The sequence below is a fragment of the Alligator mississippiensis genome, chromosome 3, assembly GCF_030867095.1.
Source record: "Alligator mississippiensis isolate rAllMis1 chromosome 3, rAllMis1, whole genome shotgun sequence".
Classification (NCBI taxonomy): domain Eukaryota; kingdom Metazoa; phylum Chordata; order Crocodylia; family Alligatoridae; genus Alligator; species Alligator mississippiensis.
The window spans coordinates 206,613,644-206,638,732 of NC_081826.1; the positions used below are offsets into that span (position 1 = coordinate 206,613,644).

Consider the following 25,089-nt stretch of genomic DNA (forward strand, 5'->3'; position numbering starts at 1 on the left):
AATTTGACATCCCTATGTTAACATCAAAGCTTAATCCTGGATTGATGACGGGAAGAAATACTCCCATATTTTTTCAGGAATTTTAAGGACAATAAACTCTTTCAGAATAGTGAAAGAGTTTATTGTGTATCCTTAAGCAGCGGATACAGTGTATCCCAAAGCAGTAAAAGTCCTCCAAATCAAACAGAACTTATTAAGAAGCATGAAGGAAAGGAAACACTTTGCTCTTCTGGATCATGCTGCATAGATTTCTAGTGACATTCTCAGTAATACAGAACTGTAAAACTCCTGGTTCAGAGGTGATACCTTTCATTAGACCAACTAGAAAACAGTAAAAAAAATATTTTTTTGATCAATTTTTGCTAGATGCAAAGGGGGGGGGGGGGGCTGGGGGGGGGAGAGGATTCCAAGCGGTGGCAGCAACACAAGGTGGTGGATGGCGGCGGTCACTACTGCCGCATATGAGCTTCCACCCCCTGCATCTGGTTGGCCAGACAGCACCTGTGTGGCCTGCAGAGAGGAGCCACTGCCCTTGCCCCCAACAGCCCTGCTCCTGGGAGGCAGCAGTGTAGCATGGTGTGGTGCGGGATGCTGGGTGACTGCACTCTATCCCTGCCCACCTGCATGTACCCCCTAGCCCCTTTTACTCCCAGGGGTATGTGTACTTCTGGTTGACAACCCCTGGTCTAAAACAAAGGCTAAGTACAGACATTCAAAACCCCCTAGGTGGAATTGATCTAATTTATGTGGTTTTCTGTAAGCAGTGTAGTTTCGGTGGGTAGTGAACAGAAGGCACATTTGCCCTTTGTGGGAAGCCTGGGGGGGGGGGGGGGGGGAAATTTAGACTGGGTTCCTCCATTTTTAAACCAGTCTACATGGCTGAACTTGTTCTGTTACAGGTACAGACTGGTTCTGGGGGCAGAACTCCCACACCTATGTCAGTGTGTGGGGGATTTTTATACAGTCCAGGTTCAAATGTCTGTATTCCCACCCATTTCCCTTAGATAAGTGAGTAGGGAGCAGGGAAACTAAGTGTGACCATTCCTGAGGCGACCTTTTTAGCACAGGGTGCGACCACTGCTTTGGGCATCTCAACTCCCATGAAACTGGCCCTCACAATCTTCTTCTCAGGTGCTGCCCACCGTGATTCAGACTGGGCTGCTTCTGGAGGAACGAGTGACACGCCCAGTGCAGCAAAAAGGCAGGGAAATGGGATGTTCAAGACTCAAGAGGTTTGGGACCTTGGCTAGCAGAATCAGGCCAGCCAGGCTAGCACAAGGCACCTCCAGGCTCTCAGCAGGGCTGATCAGTGAGGGCTGAACACTGGCGTGCCAGCTTAAGTAATACAGGGGACGTGTCAATACAGGAGGGGTGTAATGAAAGATATGTGTGTGTGATACAGAAGGAGCGGGGATGTAATACAGGTGGTCTGGCAGGGCGTGGCTGCCCACGCGTCTGCGCGCGCGCTTGCGTAGTGTGGGGGAAGGAACGCACGCGCGAGGCATTGACACTACACCGCCCCGCGACCAATCCCAGCGCTCGCTCCGCCCCGGCGAACATGAATATTCAATCATCCTTATGCATATTTCACCCAAAAGCCGGGTGGGGGTGGAGGAGAAACTTTCAACGCGCCTCTCGTTTGGCGTCACCGCCGCTCCGCGTGACGACACAGAGGCCGCGCTTCAATTGGCCGGCGGCTGGCGAGAGGAGAGGCGGTGTCCAGCCCTCCCATTGGCCGGCCGAGGCCTCCGGGGGGCGGGGACCAAGCCCGTGATTGGACGCCGCCTCCCCCCGTCGCTTGCGATTGGCTGAGCGGGGCGGGGCTTCCGGCCTCTATTGGCCGCGGCGGGGATTGGCCGGCGAGGCAGCTGAGCGGCCATGGCGTGGGGGTGGTGGTGGCAGGAACTCTGCTGAGCGAGGCGAGCCGGGCCCGGCGCGGAGTGGAGCGGAGCCCGCTCCCTCCCCCGGCCATGACGAAGGGGGCAGTGGGCAGCCCCGGCGCCGCTGCCGCCATGCAGGACAGCTTCGGCTGCGCCGTGGCCAACCGCTTCTACCAGCTGCTGGACGACGAGTCCGACCCCTTCGACATCCTGCGCGAGGCCGAGCGCCGCCAGCAGCAGCGCAAGAAGCGCGACGAGGCCGCCGCCGCCGTCGCTGCCGCCTCGGCCAGGAAGGCCGCCCCGGGTCCCCGCCCCGGCGCCGGGCGGCGGGAGGCGCAGAGGGAGCGTAGGCAGCCGGACAGCCCTCCCGCCGCCGCCCTGCCGCAGCAGCCCGGTGCGCGCCTCTCCCGTGGGGGGGATCTTCCTTCACGGCCAAGGTCACTGGTGGGCTGGGGGGGGGGGAAGTGCAGATGGAGGCTTCATTGCCCTGCCCACCATGCCCAGGGGCAGCGGGCCTGGGTGGGGGTGGTGTTGAGCACACACAGAGGCGCGCACCCCCCCCCCCCCCCGAGTATTAATGCTCCTCTCAAGTGCTTCTTTGGGCTTTTGCTTTCCCCCCCAGTACTTTTCCTCTCTTGTTTCTGTGTTTCTTCCTGTCTAATCCAGTATAGTCCTGAATCCTGCCTCCTTCCCCCCCCCAGCTCAGTAACTGCATCGTGAACACCCGCAGGCAGTATTTGGCACCTGAGACCAGTGCAGGTCCTAGGCCTGTAGGCTTCATAAAGGGCTTACAGCCAAGCTTCAATGATCTTTAACTGGGCTGGTTCTTTCCATTGATTATCAGGTTATCAGCCCCTGTCATGCATGGTTGTAGCCAGAAGGCCCAGATTTTAAGCAGCAAGACTGTCCAGGAGGTCATGGATTCTTTGCTGATGTGATTTTGATCTTTGTATTCAAGTTGACACTATTTTAGTGATTTGAGAGGAACACTCATGGACTCCTGAAAACTGTTTGGGCAACAGATGATCTGATTCACAGTCTCTGCTTTGGGAAGGGCCAGACAGCCCAGTTAAATGTTATGAGTTCACTTGTTGTGATGCCCTTATTCACTTTTCAGAGCAGTGTCTGCAACCTGTCAGTTCTGCAAAGACACCATGGATATTTACCATATTCAGATGCAGTGAAACTACTCCAAAAATCAGAAAGGAGAGAAAAATGTAACAAAGCCTAGGTAACTTACTCTTCAAAGTACATGAATCAAGAATTTAGGAGAGCACTAACTGGTGACTTGTTACGCTGGTTTTGTTTTGTTTCATTTGGCGTTTTGAATCTGAGTCCAGATCATGTTAAAAGAAGGCTCAGTCATTTAAGAGTAGAAGTCTGTTCCTGGAACTGAGGTATGCAATGTCTCTAGTGGGTTATGGAATAGAGAAAATCCCACACAATTTACTGATTCGTTTTGATGCACTGGCTGGGGGAGTAGTTAGTTGATTGCACGATTTCACAAAGATTACACACTTAATTCATACAACACAATTTTATTTTAAAATTCTTTGCTACGCATATAACACTGCTTAGCTTTAAGAAACACCACAAACATTAAGAACACAATAATTACATATATCAGAAACAATGCTCCGAATGCACTTCCTTCCCAAACAATGCTATAAGAATTAGTGTTACAAAAACAACTACAATTACAACTAAAAGTTAAATTTGAATCAATACTGTTATTTTCATAATATATTTACAATCCTAGAATTCCGAGAAGCCAAATACCAAAATATGGTTTAATTCCTCAGTAGTACAATTTAATGGGTTGGCCTCAGTAGTACGGTTCAATGGGCTGGCCTCAGTAATACAATTCAATGAGCTGGCCTCAATACTGATAGGACTAAGTCCCCTTCTTTCAGTCCCTTTCGGGTGCTCTGCAGCTTCAGCGTGAACTAAGAGATTCGTGTTCACGGAGAGGGTGGTTCAGGTGATCAGTCTGATCTGGCCTACACTTGCGATTCTTCCTTCGTTGTTCTGCAAGTGAAGTCACCTCCAAATTGGGACAGTAAGTTACAGTTTTTATTGAGTGAGCTGCCGTCTTGGGCCACTCCTACTCAAATCTGTCATTACCCCCATTACTCAACAGATTCTTTTGCTTAGTAATTAGTTTCTTTTGTTGATTATTTTAAATTACTTTTGGGGAACTTCCATATCACTGCAAGTGCCCTTTTCTTACCAATCTGTCAAAAGGCTCTAGGGTTTGATCTCTCGGAACTCGGGATATTTGCTCTTTGTAAAAGACTTCTAAAGATAAAATTCAGAAGTTAAGACTTTAAACAAAGTCAGGACCTTTTGCACGTAGTCCAAAACAATGACTTAGATAAGGAGATAAATCTTATCTTCTTCCTGAAACTGGCTAATGGGCAACCATTACAAACATTCAAACTATTTCATTCAATATGACATGCAAGAGGAAGGGAAAGGGAAAACAGTTGTAGGGGAAGAAAGTGAAATGAATTCTGGATTGATCTGATTTTGTATAATCACAGCTGTGTATTGGGCTACATGATTCACCTAATTGGTTGCTAAGCCTTTCAGCAGTGGCAAAGTGTATCTTTTTGTTACCCAAATGAAATGCTTCCCGGTATGCATGCTGCTTATTTCCTTAGCTCAAGACTAGCAAAATTCCTTGGCTCCTATTGATTGAATGGCTATCGCACGCTGCTCCACTCCAGTACTCTTGAACGTAGTTTGTAAAAGAGCATCTTATTTGTTAGACTTCTCTGTCCCTTTCAGTCTTCAGTCTGATGTATTCTCTTATTAATGGTGCCCCTAACTCATATGTAGCTAGATATGTTTGCCAATGTTGTGATGTCTTAATTGCAAGAATTCCACAGTAGGGTGTTTTTTGTCATTTAGGTGTTTGTTCTGGTACTCAAAATCTATTTGCCTTGTGTTTTTGTAGCACCTCTTATAGTGTAATCTGGCCAGAGTTTGTTATTTTTGCAGTCATCAGTGGTTCCAGGTACTCAGGAATGCTTTCTTGTTAATGCCACCATCAAAGTGAGCTCTCTAAAACTTTTCAGGTCAATACCAGTGTATGCTCTGTGGGTGTGCATGTCCATGGACAGGATTTTAATGGGTTTTGTTCATCCCTTGTCTTCATTGCATTATACCAGTTAAACTGTGTGTGTGTGTGTGTGTGTGTGTGTGCGTGCGCGCGCGCGCACGCGCGCGTGCTTATGTATAGGTGACATTGGTCAAAAACAAATGCAAGACAAAGCACAAGCATTGCAAAGAGGGTCCTATGAATGTGGCTAAACTGGCTTGGAATTCTTCAAAGGGCAATTCCAGGAAGCTAATATTTGAGCTGCCCAAGACTGCAGAGTGATTTGATGCTAGAGCTGCCTCTGCAGTGCAGATCTCGCTCTTCTCAGTCTGTCAGGGCGGCTTTTCCATCAAATGTCTGGGAGTGTTATCTTCAGAGCTGGAAAATGCACCTGATGGCCCTTTGATGTATTTGAGGTCTTTGAGTTCATTGGTGCTCAGCCTCAGGTCACTATATGGGAGCATTTTATAAAGAGGAAGTAGATACTGTAGAGATGGTTAGCAGCTCCATAATGTGAATCCTTCAAGCTTTACTTTGCCAAGTATGTACATGAAACAAAGAGGATGTACTTCTTCTGTTTTAAAGTGCTGCCGCAAAACTAATAGTACCATTCTCAAGACGCACCTTTCTGTCTGCATTTGCAACTGTAGGACTTCATGGGGCAGAGAAAATGCTCTTTGAACTTAGTCTGACACTTGGGTTCTGTGTTCTGATGTTTTTGGTGGATTGACATCACTTTGTTTGTGCATTTGGGTCCTGAGCATTGTTCATTGGGTCTGTGCAATCATATTGTCACAGCCATTAGGCTTTCCACGTAAATGTTGCCTGCAACCTCAGTATCCGGAAGACAACTTGTAAGAAATCCATCCTTTTCTAGGCAGAGAGCCACTAACCTACAGCCATTCTGCAGAGAAGGAGAAAGGGTGCTTTATTCCACATATTGCCTGCTAATCAAAATAAGTCCTTTGTGTTCCAAATCTCAGGAAACTAAAATTAATATTTTTGTCAAATATTGAAGATGGTGGCCCCTGGTATTGCTATGTCTTAAAGCAGAGTTGTTTGGCCACCTTGGATCGTGTGTGCAGCAAGTGGCAAGGGCAACCTCTGTGTGGCTTGCAGCACATATGGGAGGGAGCACAGGGCAGGGAGAGGAAAGCAGAGGAAGGGGATCACCATAGCACTCAGGGAAGATGCAAGGCTACAACTGCAGTGAAGCATATTTGCACAACAGGTAAATATATATGCTTTCCTTGCAGAATTGACTGGTTAGGGACAACACTGAAAAATGTATCATGGTTTATTGTGAACTGTAATGTTAGATCACCAAAACTCCAGGCTTTTCCCTGTGGGTAACTAAAATATGTAGGGACCTCATCACCTGAAAGCCTTTTGGGATCTGGTATAGGATCCAGGGAATTGCCAGTGGTTGGGAGAATATTCCAAGCTTTTGCTTATTTTTAAGTTGAATTATCATAACCACAGAGTTTTTTGAATAGTGCCCACATCTCTGTAAGGGTGCAATTTTATTTTTGCAAATTAGTAGTGTATATTTAGAATTGTTTTTTAAATACATTTCAGAATTTCTTCATGTTGTTTCTAGGCTCACTGCAATTAGAAAGAGTGAGGTGGGGTATGTGTACAAATCCTCAAAAGGTACTTAAAGGATGCCTGTGTTTAATAATGCAGTGCTACTTGGGGATCCCATGTCTTCATGCACTAATGCAGGGGCGGGCAATTATTTTGGGCGGAGGGCTGCTTACTGAGTTTTGGCAAGCCATCTAGGGCCACATGACGGGCAGCCAGGGGCAGAAAAATATTAATTTTCTAAATTTTTTTTAGGGGCCCCATGGGCCAGATAGAATGGCTTGGCACGCTGCATCCAGCCCACGGGCTGCATTTTGCCCACCCCTGCACTAATGTATATACCCAGTACAAAGTGTGTTGAACTGAAATATCCAAAGTAGCTCTGAAACCAGCAGCAGTGTAACATTGCTAGGTTGGGCATCTCTGGATTGTACTGCTCTGTGCCTTGTAGACATACCTCAGGTGCTTAACTCTGTCAAAACTGATGGGAGGTAAGTCCAGATTCTCAAAGGCATTTAGTCACCTTCTGTTTGAAAAATTAAAACTGACTGGTATTGACTGGGTTTAAAATCTGTAATTTTCACACTTTTTTTTCTTTAAATTCAGATTTTAAATGTTGCAAGAAGCAGTTCTTTATTAGTTTTAGTGTGTTCCAGGCAAATGATTTGCTAAATCACTTAGCTCATGTTTAATATATTAAAGTCTTTTTTTCAGAAAGATTTGAAGTTTACCAGCTTGAACATCTTGTGTTGATTCAAAACATACTAAATTTAAAATAAGCTTTCAGGCTACTCAAGTGCTTTATGTTGAAAGATTAATACTTTAATATTATGGTTTCGTGGCTACAGGAGAAGTTCTGTTTGTATTTAGAAAGTTGTATAAATCCTGCCTTGTTTGCCTCGTTTCAACTGTTGTTTAAAAAATCAGATACTTTCAGGTTAGCTCTATTTAGTGAAGTCTGTAAAAGCTGCAAGATACCTTAAAAAAAAAAAAAACACCAAACAAACAAAAACCCTGCGTAGTAAACGCTTGGGAATCCAGAATGTTCTTTTCTGAAGTATCTGACAAAGTGAGAACAGTGCCTTTGGCAGTAGCTAATTATCTTACTATTTTATTTTATTTTATTTTTTTAAACATCTCTCTGTTCTTTGGACTAGGATATTTATATTCCTTCCCTACTCTTCTGGTTTGGCATGGATATTAACTCTTGTTTTTTTAATACATTTCTTGTTTTCTAGGCCTTGAACACTTTGTATGCCTGGAAGTGGGATGTGAACTCTTGTAGGTAGTGTGACATCTGTAATTGTGTCTCTTGATGTTAATTAACATTCGTTCTTAGAACTGTGGGCAAATTGCATTTGCCAGCTCTTTTGAAAAGGCCCAGTAAAATGTAGAGCTTGCATTCTCTACCAATCCAGGCAAATTAAAACTGCTGATCCTGCATTAATAAAAAGCTCTGTTTAGTTGAAGTGTCCAAAATCTCTTTACTCTCTTTACTAACACTTTAAATGACTTCCTTCCTATCTTTGTGGAATTTCTGGAGGTGGCAAAACTGGGACATAATCCCTGATTATTAAGATTGACTGACTGTATTGTTGTCACCATCGTTGAGCAACAGGGTACTGCATGTTTTGAGGAAGTTTAAATTGTGTGAACTCTGCAGTCAGTGATTTATAAATGACTCACTCGAATATAATTCTTCCAGATATGTAGTCATGGGGATTGTGCAGGGGAAAGCTATTGTTGGCATTTTTGTAACTGAGTGCTGGCATATTGAACATACAAGATCACAGGTTGGAAGTATCTTTTAATTTAGTTTCCTTTTGAAATATTGCATGACCTAGAGAAATCTAAATGTATTTATCATGGGGAAACTTTCTAGTAGGAAGTAATTAAAGCAGTTACATTTTAAAGGATTTATTTAGATTGCCAAGTCAAATGTTAGGGTTCTGTAAACAGTCTTGAAAAAATAGTTTTGCCCATGCAAGTTGCATATGTTTCTTTCTAATTTTAGAGTGCACTTTTTGTGGTTTTTATTATTATTTTCTTAACACAATATACCATTTTTGGAAGAAAATTAATCTAATATTTCTGACTTACTGAGTCAGGAATAAACGAATGTCCCTTTTATGGGCCATATTTTATGGTAGTCATCCTAGAATTATTCATTACCAACCATTTTAATTGCCCTCCTTCAGGCCAGACCACATGGTATTCCTGCCAGCTCTAATATATAATTTGATCTGTTTTGATCTTTCACCAAACTCAGAATTTTTTGTGCTGCAGGTTTTTATGAGAGGCAAGCTTCATCAGTGCATATTTTGTGTTGAGATCCACAAGGGATTTGAAATGGCTATGCTTATGGGGAGAGAATGGAAGAGGCTTTAAATTCTCCCTTTTTGGTATGAACAATTGAGAGCAGCCAACTTCCTCAGTTTGTTCGCTTCAAGTCGGTAGCGGACTGGGCTGTAGTCGTCTGACTTCATGCTTCTTTGCTCCTGTACATTTTCTGTAATACCTTGCAACATTGCAATTTTGTCATCAAGCTTTGATGTTAACAGTTCAGTGAGATGAGTGCGGTAGCTTAACCTCCTTCAGAATCACTTGTTTTGATCTACCTGGTACTATAACTTCATGCAAACTTACCTGGATCAGTTGCTTTTTTTGTTTGTTGTTGTTGTTTTTTGAAAGTTAGCCTTCAGGACTGTAAGGTTTAGAGTCTATATTAAAACTCTGCTCCAGAGTGTTTTTGTTTTGTGGAGAATTGAACATGTAACAGGCCCCATGTTAAGATCAATGCTGTAAGTGCTCTTTCTGAGAAGATGCATTACTGTGGCAGTAACAACAGCTCCTGTTATGTTAACAAGTAACTCTTGCTGGAGATATTAACCATCTTGGCCAAATTCTAGCATTACCTAATGTATACAAATTTCTTGTTCAGTTGCAGATGGATAATGTCCTTTCATTATGGATACACAGTATGTATGTCCATGACTAAATCTCAGTCAGATTACAAATGGTTATATTCAATTTGTACATTGCTTTAGGTTCCTGTTCTTTATTCAGGATGCTATGTCTGTTATCTTTTATTTCAGCTTAAAATTAGAATGCTCTAGACAATTCAACCTTATAACTTATATTTCTCATAGAGTATGCTTCTTGCATCTGCAGAGTCCCATAAACTTCTGTGGAATCGTTAGGTTTTCCAAAAGCAACGGGGTGTCATTACTCCTCACTAATGATAAATATATGAATGGTTTACAGTGATTCAAATATTCATTTTCTCTTCCTTTTTATATATTTAGGCCCTGGATTCAGGCTTCACAATATTCTGTATTCCAAAAGGAATACTCTTTGTACCTTCAGGAGCAAGCACACGTTCCATTACCCTTCTAATAAAGCTAGTGGTCTATGATTGTGTTTTAGAAAATGGATAGAAATGTTTTCATAGAGCCTGTAAGCATCCTGAACAAAGCTTTTGGGATTTAAATCCTCATCTGTGGTGTTTGCAACAATTGTATCAGTACGGTTGAATCAAAGTGAAATTGGCTGTCTGTGGCTATCCAGACTAAAGCAGTGAAATGCAATAAATTGGCTTATGTACTGAAAAATAAAATAGGAAGTATTTTTTAAACAGTGTTGAACAAGCGGACAGAGAACCTATTTTTAAAATAACTTAGCCCTTGCCTGCATCTGTGCTAGTTTTGATTCCTAAGCAAAATTTGTAAGTGGTGCTCTGAATGTTTGTGTGGATTTGATGAGGCTAATGCTGAGACTGAACGGAAAGGGGCTCTGTATGCAAACTAAATCTAGATGAGTCTTTTTTTCTCAGCTGACAAGTCCAGTTGAACTAGAAAATATTTCTAATGACTACCAGGATTTGAACTCAAAATGGACTTGCTGACCAGTTATTTATTTGTATGCGGTGAAGAGCTGAATTCCAATTTGAAAATCCTAAACAGTAGTTGCAAAGTAAAGAAGTCATTACTGGAGTGTGCACGTTAGAAATGTCTTTCCCGTTATTATGTGTAGTTGCATTTTAAGTTACCTACATTAACATGTTAAGTATAACATCTCCCATGCTATGGACAGTTGTATCCATATTATTTTTCCTTTTTTTTTCTCTTACCTTGCCCATCTTTAGGTAGGGTAATCCAGAATTGCACTCTGAACTGTAGTAAAGCTGCAGTGGGCTAATGATGAAATCCAGTATATAAGGCTGCAAAATTAAGCCCTGAATCTTGGGAGTGCCAGAATATTCCTTCAGTCCACTTGTGGACATCTAACATTTTCAAGTTCATGATAACATGCTTTCCACTAGGGTATTGCCTCTTTCAATGAATGGCTAGTTATTCAGTATTTTCTTTCCAGCCTGTGACATTGGGCTTTAGTATATACCATTAAGGTCCTGCTGTCAGTAAAGTTGTTTTCCTTATGAGCATGTCCCTAGTGGTGTGGATTAATGTCAACTATGCCCCTATGAAATTTAAGATGCTGCTATTCCCATTTTATAGAGGCAGAAGCCACAGTTGTAGCTTAATGGACTGGCCAATGCCAACATCTTGAGGGATAGCCAGCATGGGTTTGTTGCGGGTAGGTCGTGCTTGACCGATCTCATGTCCTTTTACGACCAGGTGACCTATCACCTGGACAAGGGAGAAGAGATTGATGTCATATATCTTGACTTCAAAAAAGCCTTCGATCTGGTCTCCCATGATCACCTCTTGGTGAAACTGGCCAGTTGTGGCCTTCGGTCCACTACAATCCAGTGGCTGGGAAACTGGCTCTGTGGTTGGACCCAGAGGGTGGTAATTGATGGAAGTCAATCGTCATGGTGCCCTGTGACCAGTGGGGTACCCCAGGGCTCTGTCCTTGGATCCATATTGTTCAACATTTTCATTAATGATGTGGACATTGAAGTCAGAAGCAGACTGGCCAAGTTCGCTGATGACACCAAACTTTGGGGCAAAGCATCCACACCTGAAGACAGGAGGGCGATCCAGGCTGACCTGGACAGGGTCAGCAAATGGGTGGACGAGAACCTGATGGTGTTTAACACTGAAAAATGCAAGGTTCTCCACCTTGGGAGGAAAAACCGCAGCATCCTTATAGGCTCAGGAGTGCTACGCTGGTTAGTACTACGGAGGAAAGAGACTTGGGGGTCATCATTGACCACAAGATGAACATGAGCCTGCAGTGCAATGCTGTGGCTAGTAAAGTGACCAAAACGCTGGCTTGCATCCATAGATGCTTCTTGAGCGAATCCTGGGATGTCATTCTTCCCTTGTACTCGGCCTTGGTGAGGCTGCAGCTGGAGTACTGCGTCTAGTTTTGGGCCCCACAATTCAAAAAGATGTGGAGAAGCTTGAGAGAGTCCAGAGAAGAGCCACGCGCATGATCAGAGGTCAGGAAAACAGACCTTACGACGACAGGCTGAGAGCTATGGGGCTCCTTAGCCTGGAAAAGCGCAGGCTCAGGAGTGATCTGATGGCCACCTATAAGTTTATCAGGGGTGACCATCAGTATCTGGGAGAAGGTTTGTTTACCAGAGCGCCCCAAGGTATGACGAGGTCGAACGGTTATAAACTCCTGCAAAATCGTTTCAAGCTGGACGTAAGGAAGAACTTCTTTACTGTCCGAGCCCCCAAAGTCTGGAATAGCTTGCCATCAGAGGTGGTTCAAGCACCTGCATTGAACACCTTCAGGAGAAAATTGGATGCTTATCTTGCTGGGATCCTATGACCCCAGCTGACTTCCTGCACTTCAGGTGGGGGGCTGGACTCGATGATCTTCCGAGGTCCCTTCCAGCCCTAATGTCTGTGAAGTCTATGAAATTGTCACGTCTCAAGTAAGGCATTTCAGATTAGTGGACACAGCTATGCCTTGCACTTTCCAGAATACTTAATGTTTTCACTGCTCAACTCCTATTTAGCTTAGCTGGAGTTGAAAGTGCACAGGACTCATCAATAGTAGTTTTCCATTAGGCACTTAAAATGAGGAATCCCCGGTTAGTAGTTGACTAAAGAATTTGATTTGAATAACTTGCTGAGCATCACATAGGGGCTCTGCAGCAGTAATGTTCAGTTGTCTTAAATAGTAGATTCATGCAGTTTCTTGCTTTATCTACTACATGCCTTCCAACCTTCTCAGTTGAGATGAGTGTCCTATAGGCAATGGTCTTATGCATTTGCAGAAAAAGGAAGAAAAGGATCATAGCGATGGGTAGAAGTACATGATTGTGTAGTTAGACTTCCATGCTGCTTATGTACAAGGGGCCAAATAATGATTACATGGGCAAGGCTTCTAATCCTAGGGTTCATCTTCTGGGTTGGAGCTTAAGTGGACAACATAGGTTCCTGCTACTTGCACTAGCGGACTGACAGATAGCAATCCACCATTGCACAAGCTATGGGCAGACGTGTCACCCCTCACTTTAAACATGTTTGTTTTTAAAAAGGAGAGAGGGGTGTTTGCAGTTCAGGAGCGTGTAGGAACTGTTATTCTATTTATGTTGTACTGGTGTAAATGGAGTTAAACTTTTTAAACCAGTTTCGTTTTAAATTTTACCTTAGATTTAATTTGCTTACATCTATGTACTCCTAGAGAAGCATAACTTTTATCTGTCTACACCTGTGCTTTTGCCCATGGATTTCATGGCTATTTGCTGTACAGGAGCACAGACTCAGGAGTTCTGGGTTCAGTTTTAGAGGAATTAGATCATGTGGGGTCTCTGCCCTTTTCTGCCCCTCAGGTTTTTGACTTCTGTCCCTGCTGCTTTCCACTGGATGGTTTCTCCAATAGCCTATAAACTTTTTCCTTGCTCTTCTATTCTAGACAGGTTGTTCCTTCTTTTTTCTACTTGGGTGCAGCAACAGGATTACTGAGAGTACAGGAGAGAGAGCTGGTTTATTGGTTGCTTCAGCTATTCCAAGAATGAGATTATAGTTGTGGGGAGGACAGGGAGATGACAAAGACAACTGAACTTGGTTAACTGAAAATAGGGTTTCATGGTTGCCAAACACTTTCCAGTATAAGCTGTAAGCAATATTGTAGTCAGATAAAGTATGTTGGTGGGAATATAGGGTGAGGTAAAACAGAGTCTAGCAAGTTGTAGCCAATACATTTTAGCCAATAGTCAAGTAATTGCAATTTTATTCACTTACCTTGCATAAGTTTTAACTTTTTAATTGTGTTCTGCAGGCCAGAAGCGAGCCCCTAAACGGGGAGACCAGCAAGGATGGAATGATAATAGGGGAGCCGAAATAAAACAAGAAAAAACTGAATGGAGACCTTCTTTCAGGGAATACCGTCCCTATGACGTGGAAGGACAAACAGAATTCTCAGTGGAAAAGTATGTTCCATTTTATGGAATGACAAGGTGTTCTTCAAGGGGCTGAGTATTCTGAAAGTCCCTTATAGGCACTGCTTGGTTTAGACATCAAGATTACAGTAAGGACTGTAGATTTAGACAGACTACAAAAGTGGGCAGACGAGAATAGGATGGGGTTCAACGTAGACAAATGCAGGGTGCTGCACCTTGGGAGAAGGAATCCACAGCATACATACAGGCTGGGGGAGTTCCCTTCTTGAAAGCACAGAGGCAGCAAGGGATCTTGGAGTCATTATTGCCTCCAAGATGAACATGAGCCACCAATGCCAGACCACAGCCAGCAAGGCCAGCCATACCTTGTCAAGCATCCAAAGCTGCATCTCAAGCCGGTCCAGAGCGGTGATACTCCCCCTCTGTGTGACTTTGGTCAGACCGCAGTTGGAGTACTGTGTCCAGTACTGGGTGCTGCACTTCAAAAGGGATGTGGCCAGCCTGGAGAGGTTTCAGAGGAGGGCCACCTGCTTGGTGAGAGGGCAGCAGGGCAGGCTGTATGAGAGACTGAGGGACCTGAACCTGTTCATCCTCAGCAAGAGGAGGCTGAGGGGGGACCTGGTGGCTGCCTACAAGCTCATCAGGGGAGATCAACAGCAAATAGGCAGAGCCCTTTTCTCCCCAGCACCACCTGGGGTGACAAGGAACAATGGTCATAAGCTGATGGAGAATAGGTTTAGGTTAGAGATCAGAAGGCAATATTTTAGTTAGATTCATAGATGTTGGGGTCGGAAGGGACCTCAATAGATCATCGAGTCTGACCCCCTGCATAAGCAGGAAAGAGTGCTGGGTCTAGATGACCCCAGCTAGATACTTATCTAACCTCCTCTTGAAGACCCCCAGGGTAGGGAAGAGCACCACCTCCCTTGGGAGCCCGTTCCAGACCTTGGCCACTCGAACTGTGAAGAAGTTCTTCCTAATGTCCAATCTAAATCTGCTCTCTGCTAGCTTGTGGCCATTGTTTCTTGTAACCCCCAGGGGCGCCTTGGTGAATAAATACTCACCAATTCCCATCTGTGCCCCCGTGATGAACTTAAAGGCAGCCACAAGGTCGCCTCTCAACCTTCTCTTGCGGAGGCTGAAAAGGTCCAGTTTCTCTAGTCTCTCCTTGTAGGGCTTGGTCTGCAGGCCCTTGACCATACGAGCTGCCCTTCTCTGGACTCTCTCCAGGTTATCCGCATCCTTCTTGAAGTGTGGCACCCAGAATTGCACGCAGTATTCCAACTGCGGTCTGACCAGCGCCTGATAGAGGGGAAGTATCACCTCCTTGGACCTATTTGTCATGCATCTGCTGATGCACAATAAAGTGCCATTGGCTTTTCTGATGGCTTCGTCACACTGCCGGCTCATGTTCATCTTGGAGTCCACTAGGACTCCAAGATCCCTTTCCACCTCTGTGCCACCCAGCAGGTCATTCCCTAGGCTGTAGGTGTGCTGGACATTTTTCCTCCCTAGGTGCAGCACTTTGCATTTCTCCTTGTTGAACTGCATCCTGTTGTTTTCTGCCCACTTGTGCAACCTATCCAGGTCTGCCTGCAGCTGTTCCCTGCCCTCCGGCGTGTCCACTTCTCCCCATAGCTTTGTGTCATCTGCAAACTTGGACAGAGTACATTTGACTCCCTCGTCCAAGTCACTGATGAAGACATTAAAGAGTATCTGTCCAAGGACCAAGCCCTGCGGGACCCCACTGCCCACACCCTTCCAGGTCAAGACCGACCCATCCACCACGACTCTCTGGGTACAACCCTCTAGCCAATTCACCACCCACCAGACTGTGTAGTCATCCACATCACAGCCTCTTAACTTGTTCACCAGTATGGGGTGGGATACCGTATCGAAGGCCTTCCTGAAGTCTAAGTATACGACATCCACCCCTCCTCCTGTGTCCAGGCGTTTCGTAACCTGGTCATAGAAAGAGACTAGATTGGTCAGGCACGATCTGCCCGCCACAAACCCGTGCTGGTTTCCCCTCAGCATAATTTGCCCTGCTGGGCTCTCACAAATGTGAGCCTTGATAATTTTTTCAAAGACTTTGCCAAGGATGGAGGTGAGACTGACTGGCCTATAGTTGCCCGGGTCCTCCTTCCTCCCCTTTTTGAAAATGGGGACCACGTTAGCCCTTTTCCAGTCCTCCGGGACTTGGCCCGTGCGCCACGAGCGTTCGAATATTCCTGCCAGTGGCTCTGCAATGATGTCAGCCAGTGCCTTCAGCACCCTCGGATGGAGCTCATCTGGGCCTGCCGACTTAAAGGCATCCAGTTCTTCCAAGTGACTCTGCACCACCTCAGGATCTATGTATGGAAGTCTGGCACCTTGCGGCTGCCTCTCTACAACCCCAGTGAGAGACTTGTCGTGCCCCTCGCTTAGGAACACTGAGGCAAAGAACTCGTTGAGGAGTTCAGCCTTGTCCCCCCTGTCTGTCAGCAATTGTTTCTGCCCATTTAGCAGGGGTCCTATTCCTCCCTGGGCCTTCCTTTTACTCCCAATATATCTAAAAAACAATTTCTTGTTGTTTTTTACTTGGGTTGCCATCCTCAGCTCCATGGTAGCTTTGGCCCGTCTAACTGCCTCTCTACAAGCACGAGCAGAGGAGGTATATTCGTCTTTAGTGATCTCACCTTGTTTCCACTTTTTATGTGCTCCCCTTTTGGCCCTTAGGCTGCCCTGGATTTCTCTGGTCAGCCATGGAAGCCTCCTGGCCCCTTTCCCTTTTTTGCCTCGCTCGGGGATCGTCTTGCTTTGTGCCCAAAGGATCGTTTCCTTAAGGCACAGCCACTCTTCTTGGGCTCCCATCCCTTCAAAACTCCTACTCTGCAGTGCTCAAAACTCCTACTCTGCAGTGCGTCCTTGACTAATCGCCTGAGTGCATTGAGATCAGCTTTCCTAAAGTCTAGCACTTTCACCCTACTAGCTACCTTACCCACTCGACGTCTTATGTTGAATTCTATTATTAGGTGATCACTGTCTCCCAAATGGCTACCGATCTGGAGGTCCCCTATCATGTCATCCCCTGTTGCCAATACCAGATTCAGTATGGCATTCCCCCTAGTGGGACGATGCACCTCCTGTGTCAGGTGGAGGTCCTGTACACAGGTTAGAAACCTGCGTGAGCGATGGGACCTTGCTGTCTGCGTCTCCCAGCAGATTTAGGGTGGCCAAAATCTGGAACCAACTTCCCAGGGATGTGGTCCTTGCCCCTACCTTGGGGAAATTCAAGAGGAGGTTGGATGATCACCTGTCTGGGGTCTTGTGAACCCAGCATTCATTCCTGCCTGTGGCAGGGGGTCTGGCTAGATGATCTGTTCAGGTACCTCCTGACCCTAGCTATTATGAAACTATGACTACAGATTAAAATTACAAGAAAGCTCAGACCCTACAACACAACTGTTCTGCATCCCCTAGTTTCTTTGATCATGGGATATATGGTAGTGGTGTAGGGGGAGAGGGTTGAGGACTTATGCTATCCCATATTAGCAAATTTATTTTAAAAACTGGCTGTTTCTTATGCTGTCTACTTTCTGCCAGTGAACACAAGTTGTTCTGTTCCAGTCTATATGTATAAAGACTGATTGAAGTTTCTAACACCTTTGAGACTGAAGTTGTCTTTTTATGATAGGCTATCTTAAAAACATGCATGCGAATTTCTAAGATGAAAATGGGAGAAAAAAAAAGTAGGGTTTATTATTACCTATCAAAATATGAAGGTTTTTGGTACATCTAGAGAAATCGGTTCTAAAATGGTTTTACCCTTAAAGAACAAAGCAAATGGGTAAAACTAAGTTGCAGCTGGAACAAAGGAATGCAGTTGTATGCTTCTGCTCATGTTCAGTTTCCTGGCTGTAAAATTGACGAAGTGTTGTGGGGCCATATGAGAGGTCTGTTAGTTAAGGTATAATCGGGGGAAAAAAAAAAAAAAAATCTGGTAATTTTAATTTGGAAATCAAGTTGCCCTATCACAGTGACTACTGTATTCATGTCACCACAGTTTTAGTTTTTAATTCTCCAGTAGGAACAGCTTGACTTGTCGTCTTCTTTCAGGCCAGTAGACCGATTTGACCGGGAAAGGCCAATGCGAGGACGTGGGGGAGGAAGAGGTGGCATGCGAAGCAGAGGAAGAGGTGGTGGAATAAATCGAAGCTTTGATGGTTTTGACCAAAGAGGGAAGCGGGAATTCGAAAGGCAAAGTGGGAATGATAAAACGTAGGTGCTTTTTATCTCTATTGGTGTCAGCTAGTGTATTGGAAACAGTTGTCTGAAATATACCCAAAATACTGATATCTTTGGGGTGAAACAGGTGTCATCAGATTCTTGTTTTTTAGTTTGCATCAATAAGAGAGGAAGTTCTTTCAGTATTAAAAAGAATGCTGTTTCTGTCTCTCTAGAGGAATCAGAGCAGAAGACAAAAGGGGTGGAAGTGGAACGCGCAACTGGGGAACAGTTAAAGATGATCTGAGGTACAATGCGGGTTTGTGCCTGTTCTGGATTATGACACTTTCCATAAAGTAATAGACTTGGTGTAGTCCCACTTCTCAGTAATTCATGCTTTGTGTCATTCACTCTGTTATGTTGAACTTGCCTATAAAAAACACTGAAGAGCCTGCTTTTCTGTTTGCTGAGACTGTAGGTCCTAGCCTAAAGGAGAATGTCCCAAAATTGCTTGCCATGGCGAAATAGTCTCTTGACTAGAGTGATCTATGTAGTGTTCTTTTTAGTGCCCTAGTAAATAGGGTGCTGGATATTGTCTAGAAAAATACATTCTTATGAAAATTATGTACAATGTTAAAGTAGCATAGAGCTTTTAGGAAAGGTTATCTAAATCAGTGGTCCTCAACCTTATTAGATTCCAAGCACCCCTCAGAAAATGCTGTCTTAGCTTTCACTTGTTATTTTTGACTGTAGAAAAATGTTGTTGCAAAGAACTAGAAGATCACAACAGGTCAGTGTTTTAGATGTTATGAATTCTTATTTATTCCTATTCTTCTGGCCTTTTTCTTTTGAATCATGTAGGTGTGTGCATACCTAACAATATTGCATCACGCCCTTCAGAGGATCTCACCCTGGCTGATAATCACTCATTTAAATCTATTGTTTGGGATCTCTTTCTGCCTTTAAAACAAGCCTTGTTTTTCATTCTTTCATGTGGTTCCTTTGAAATTGTGATGCAATTTCGAGACATAAATAAGAATTTTCGTGCTACGGAGAGGGGAGTTAGGTGTTGAGCGCTGCAGGTCGGGAGGGGTTTTGAGTACTTTTCCCCTCGTACAGGGGCTGCTGCCCAAAGCGCCTGGAGGATGTCTTTCTGGCACCTCTACATTGATACCTGGGGCCGCTGGCCTATTTGACTACTGGCTGTGCTACTGGCTATTTCAGCTAAACTTTATTGTTGTGAGTGGATATGTTGATTCTCCCCAGCAACTTCTGTCCAGAAGAGAGTACAGGATTAAGTTGCTTACTTAAGTCCTCTTGAGTTGATTTATGGTGGTGTGGGGTAGTGAAACTCTGGGGTACAGCAGGCCTATTTTATTCCTATTGATTTTTCATGAGCAACTTGCTACATTTTTGCATATAACCAGCTTTGTTAGATTTATTAAAACATGATTTTTTCAGGCTAACTTGAAATAAGATTTTCAAGGATCAAGTACAGGAGAGAAAATAGTGTTCTTTTTTTTTTTTAAATTTATAATAAATTGGAAGGCGTTTCTAAAACACAAAAAAAAAAAAAAAAAAATCCAAAATATTCGGCTATCCAATTCCATTGAAAGCTTAAAAAGCCAATAATAAGGGAAGCTAGGTATGTGAAACAACACCCAAACGGCTTTCTGTACTTCTAGCTACTACTTTCTCATAAAACATGGGAAATACCCCATGAAGTCTAAAAATCAAAATTATCTAGGACAATACTTGTTTGTTTGTTTTTGTTTGGTAGTATACCACCAGTTTGTAATATGGTTTTCCAAAAGAAGTTTAGACAGACAACTTCATGGAATTAATGAAAACTGTATAAAGGTCAAGAATATTATTTGCAGTTATAGTAGTGTGTTGATTCTTATCTGGCTATACATTTTTTTTTCAATGCTTTCTATTTTAATACATTGTTAGGCATAATTAAGATAAATATTGATCCAATGAAGTGTTTGCTTACATGATGAATGAGTAAAATAGCATGCATATGCACATTGCAACCAACACACCCTGCAACCCTAGTGCTACTGTTACTTTTGATTTGAATAAGAACTGATACTAAAGCTACAGAAAATATGCTCTGTGGTAATTGTCTAACCATGAAATTAATGTTGGCCTAACATAGAACTGTAGAATGATATAGCATGGTGATTTTAGATTTGATCATTCTGGATTTTTTTTGTCTTAATCGTAACAAGTATGCTTTTTGTTTCCACTCTTTCTAGGGTAGTACTTTCCAGAGACAGGATTTCCACTGTTTGTCAGCTTACTACATCAAACTGGTCTCCTTTAATTTTCTTGGGTGATCAGTCAGTTTGTAAAATCTTCTGGTAGCAGCCCCCATGGAATTCTGCTCTGAGTTTGTCAAAGAATATGAAGATAGGGATATTTGTAAGGGAAGTAATATGTTGATGTGTAAGGCTTTTTTTCCCCCAATATGAACAACTGGGTTTCTTGCTGTCTTATAGTGAGATGGAACAGACTGCCCCCATGGAAGAGACTGTGGAAACAGTGGAACAACAAGGAGCACCTGAAGGAGAATCTGTGAACAAGTATAGTCTGATTTGCATTTTAGAAATAAGATGTTCAAACAAAACTGTGCATTGGTTGTAATATTAGCTTGTAAGGAGACAACCTAAGGGATGTCTTTACTGGCTTGCCAGGATTTCTGATGCTGTATAAACACACCAGAAATTACACACTTTCTCTTATATTGCCTGCAGAACGGGGTCCTTATCTCAACTGGGGCCTTTAGGTATTATCTTCCATACAAATATTGGAGAAACAACTTCCAAAGTAGTGGCAGTATCGGTCTATATATATACAAATCTAAATTCCTATAGCTTCTTGTAAACTTCTATTTTTAACTAAATAGTGTTCCCTAAACTTAATTTTGTGAGGACTGTAAACGGCATGCTACATGTTGCTGTTCTAATTTAAGATTTAGTGCAGCACAGTCACTTTACTCTGTGGCTTCACAGAGTGAAGGACTACTTTACAAGCAGGCAGGTAAATCAGGGAATTCCCTCCATATCAGTTAGTTGTTATTTAAGGAGATCCATAAAGGAAATGTTTCTCTAGACCTACCCATAAGTTCATAGTTAGCCTTCCTCTTGCACCCCGCTTAAAACCAACAAAAAATCTCTACTGCTTAAATATATTTCTTAAAACGAAGATAAATGGAGTCTGTCCCCTGCTCCTGTTTGGTGTCAAGGTGTGAGAACTGAGAAGTCTTGCTTCAGAAACCTGTGATTTGCCCCGGATTTTGGCTAGACTTTTTGTTTAAAATATGTCAAACTTAAACACTAGCAAATAACCTGTAGTTAAGGACTTGTGATAGGAAAGTAAGGATCCAACCAGCTCTTACCTTTTGAGTTTAGGAAGAAGTTTTCTAACAATTTAACTTTCTCCTTTGGCTGACTTTGAGGTGCAGATATAGTTATCTAGTTATAAATACAGTACTTGGATAACTACAACTCCAAATTTTAAAATTAAAACTTTAAATATATAATTTTAGAACTTGGAGTTATAGTTGTTTAAGTTGCCAGTTGCTTCACATCACTTGCACATGCATGTTTTTTACAAAGATGTTCACCTACAACTTCAAGTATAACATTTTTTGACTTTAAACCAATTGATTAGCATGTATAGATTAAACTGACTTAAAGTAATGGTGCAGGAGGGGGTGAGGGAGGGTTTTTCTCTAAACTAAATTAAGGTTGTTGAATTTCCAGAAACTTAATGTGGGTGTATAGGCAATAAACCAACTCTTACAGTGGGCGGGCACCATACCGGTATAATCTAACAAAATAGCAATTCAGTGCCTTCAGACTTGTCTAGTGGCACGAGTCATCTCAGAGACTTGCACTTGCATAGATTTCTAGAAGCAGAAATCAAATCCAGCTGTTGTGGCTCTTTGTAATTTGTGTTCTGACATCAGTTTCTATAGAACGTAAACATGAAAAGTATATCCAACAGCAGCAGGCAGAGGCTTTTGCCCGAGTCTGCTAGTTGCTTCTTGACTATAAAGAATGATTAAATCCACAAGTTTATCGCTTTGGTGCCATTTGAGTCTATTTGGCTATAGTGCAGATGAAATTGTTTTGCAGACAGGATGACTAGAAACTTTTCCTTCTAAACGAAAGTTCAGATGTTGGAGACATGCAAAAATGTGCAGTGTATGTACAGGTTTTGTGAATGATTTTTATATAGTATCTCAGATTTTAAAAAATGATTTCTACCCTAAGACCTCAGAGCTGGAGCTTTTGTTGCAGCTGCCTAAGGGTTGAAAAATGACAACATAGTGATGTGACACCTACAGAGTCTAGGTGTGGGGAATCAAATCAATAAAGTCTATTCCCAATATAACACCTTGCTGAAAGTCTGACTGGAACTGCATTTTTAACTGATAATTTTTGCTGTTTCAGAGCATTCTAAACAACAGTTACCTGTTCTGGGTTCCTTTAAAATGATCTAGTTTTTGGGATGCTTGTGTGCCCAGTGTGCTTATCTGTGCTCTAGAGTTGCTGTTTTGTGGCAGGTGAGGTAGCACAGCTGACCCCAGTTCTGCTTTTGCTTTGTTAAATGGGTTGGGGAAAGGTTGTGTCAAGGCTCTTTTGACTCTTGAATACAGCTATTTTTGTGATTCCAGTGACTTTTTCATGACTGCTTGTTTTCGCACATTGCCTGGAAGATCCATTTTAGTCATTTCCTTACCTCCTCAATGTATAATCACCAGTCCTTTAAAACAAGCTAGTTGTAACTTTTTGATAGTTGCACCATTTACTTTCCTGGGCTTGAATTTGATAACCTGGGAAATCTTAACAGCATTTCTCTGCAAGCTTGTCTGTTGCCATCCCTAAAACCTTGTCAATGTTGCTGTTAAATTTCCATTTGCAGATGCTGCCAGGAAACCAGTTAATCTGGTATTTAGTGTACCTTATCTTAGTTTAGTTTTGCCTATACCTCAAAATTGTTTGGTCTATTTAGTATTTTCTCTCTACTGTTTTCTTAAGCCTCCTAATTTTGTTCATTTTATTAGTGTATTTTATGTTTTGTGCTACAGCTAGGTTAAAATATGAACAAATATTGGTCATTTTGTAATCCTGCTTTTATAATTTGGAAATATTTCTGTTGGGAATCTTCAAAATTCATTTCTAGACTGATGCTTTCTGGTATGCAAATGATTTAATTATTTACAAGTTCCTCTCCCTGTTTGTTGCTACCCTTGCTACTTTTTATTAGTATTTATACCTGGTATTGGATCTGCCCTCCAGCTGTCTTCTGGCATCTAATCAGGTTTCAGTTAAGTATTGTGCCAGTATATGTGCTCCTAGCCATTCTTTAGGAAAACTTCAATTCACATGTGTTGGCTCAGTGATCCATTTGACTACCCTTTAATCATTATACAAAGTTAATCAGTAGAATTGACCGAATCTTGTAGGATTTATTTATTTTTTAACAATTTCTCATTCTTTTGCTAAATTGGTAGTGTGGAATGTCTCAGATCTCAAGCTGGTTAGTTTGTTTCTTGGCATCTTGATTAACCTCCTTTTTTTTTTCTTCAGCATCTGGCTATTTTCTTTTAGCATTATACTTTGGCCCTTGAATGTATTGTTGCTGGGACTCTTTGAATTGGACTCATCAACTAGCTGCCCAGTACAAATTGAATCTCTGCAATGGAAGATAAATATCTCCTGCTAGTATAAGATTGTTTTTTAAGTCTTTACTTAACAGTGTTTTAAGGCATCTCCCTGGCTTGTTTGTCACTAGCAAGTTACTAATGCAGCCATACTGGATGTAGTTCCTTTCCCAGCTCCACATTTTGTATGTTTCATCTTGAAAAGGCTGCTCAAAATTAGAAAGAAAGAGGAAGATGTTCTAAATACCTTAATACAAAGTAAAAAGGTTAAAAAACCTTAACTACACAAAGCTCCAGAGAACTCTGAACACGTTTGAAAAAGAGTAATAGGAGCCATTCTAGAAACTTAAATATATCCAGAAATACCATAATTGAGTTGCAACTTTCTACGTAATTGGTTGTGTTGATAGGCTTTAATTAGGGGCTTGAACACTGTGCAGTATCTCTTTATTTCACTGCCTATTAGCAAAGGAACCTATAAACTTGGGTAACAACAACATGCAACAACTGGATAGAACAAACCAATAATGGTGAAGGATGGGAAGATGACTTAATATACTATATACTTACCCAAATCCCTTTTGAATTTGACAACACCCCCCCCCCCCAATTAGATTCTATACATGAAAAACATTATAAATTTGTTATAATTTTCCATGTAGAGAATGTGTTTTGTTAGGGGGTTACCTTTTTGTAAATTTGCTATCCTCTCCACCCTGTTCCCTACACTGCTGTGGTGTGGTAGGCAAGGAGGCAGACCTCTGACCCTTGTTGCATGTCCCCTCCATCCCTGGCCTCACCTTCTCCTTCTGCAGAAATTCTGCTCCTGGTCCTGGGTGGTCAGCAGCAGTGACCCCAGCCCCAGCCCAGCTTGGTTGGGGAGAAGTGGCCAGCCTGTTTGGGGCTGGAGGGACCTGAGCTAGAGCAGAAGGTAAAGGGGGAAGGGGATAGCTGGGGAGAGGTGGAGGGGCAGGTTCTGTGGTCTCTCCTGCACTCCAAGCTGCATATGTGGATCTCCCCCTCTTCATCTCTCTTCTATTTCCTCCCCCCCTACCTGCCACAGTCTCTCCTGGCTGCAAAGTCCCTCTCCTGCCAAATGATTTATCCCAGCCTGGGGCAGGTAACAACTTGGTTCTGGCTTCAGCCCAGAGCTTGGGGCCAAAAGTAGAGCTGAACTGCGGCCAGTACTTGCATCTAAAGCAAGATTTTTTTTTTCCCCCTCCATGTTAACTGGGGTGGTAGGAAAGCATCGTCTTGAATTTGAATAAATACAGTATATTGAACAGGTAGCTTTGAGTGTGCCCAGTTGCATGTGCAC

General features: G+C 43.0%; 1 protein-coding gene across 3 annotated transcripts in view; it reads left to right on the forward strand.

The window, feature by feature from the left end:
* The first annotated feature begins 1,842 nt into the window (after positions 1 to 1,842).
* The window catches only part of HABP4 (hyaluronan binding protein 4), a 30,603-nt gene continuing 7,356 nt past the window's right edge, over positions 1,843 to 25,089 (forward strand). Inside the window, exons 1-5 of one of the 3 annotated variants that reach the window (XM_019478031.2) lie at positions 1,843 to 2,274; positions 13,768 to 13,918; positions 17,987 to 18,148; positions 18,331 to 18,402; positions 20,599 to 20,682. In XM_019478031.2, coding sequence (XP_019333576.1) covers positions 1,971 to 2,274; positions 13,768 to 13,918; positions 17,987 to 18,148; positions 18,331 to 18,402; positions 20,599 to 20,682 — 773 coding nt within the window. In that variant the 5' untranslated portion in view covers positions 1,843 to 1,970. The remainder of the gene's footprint in view (positions 2,275 to 13,767; positions 13,919 to 17,986; positions 18,149 to 18,330; positions 18,403 to 20,598; positions 20,683 to 25,089) is intronic. The other 2 variants (XM_014608680.3, XM_019478032.2) reach the window with 2 other exon arrangements.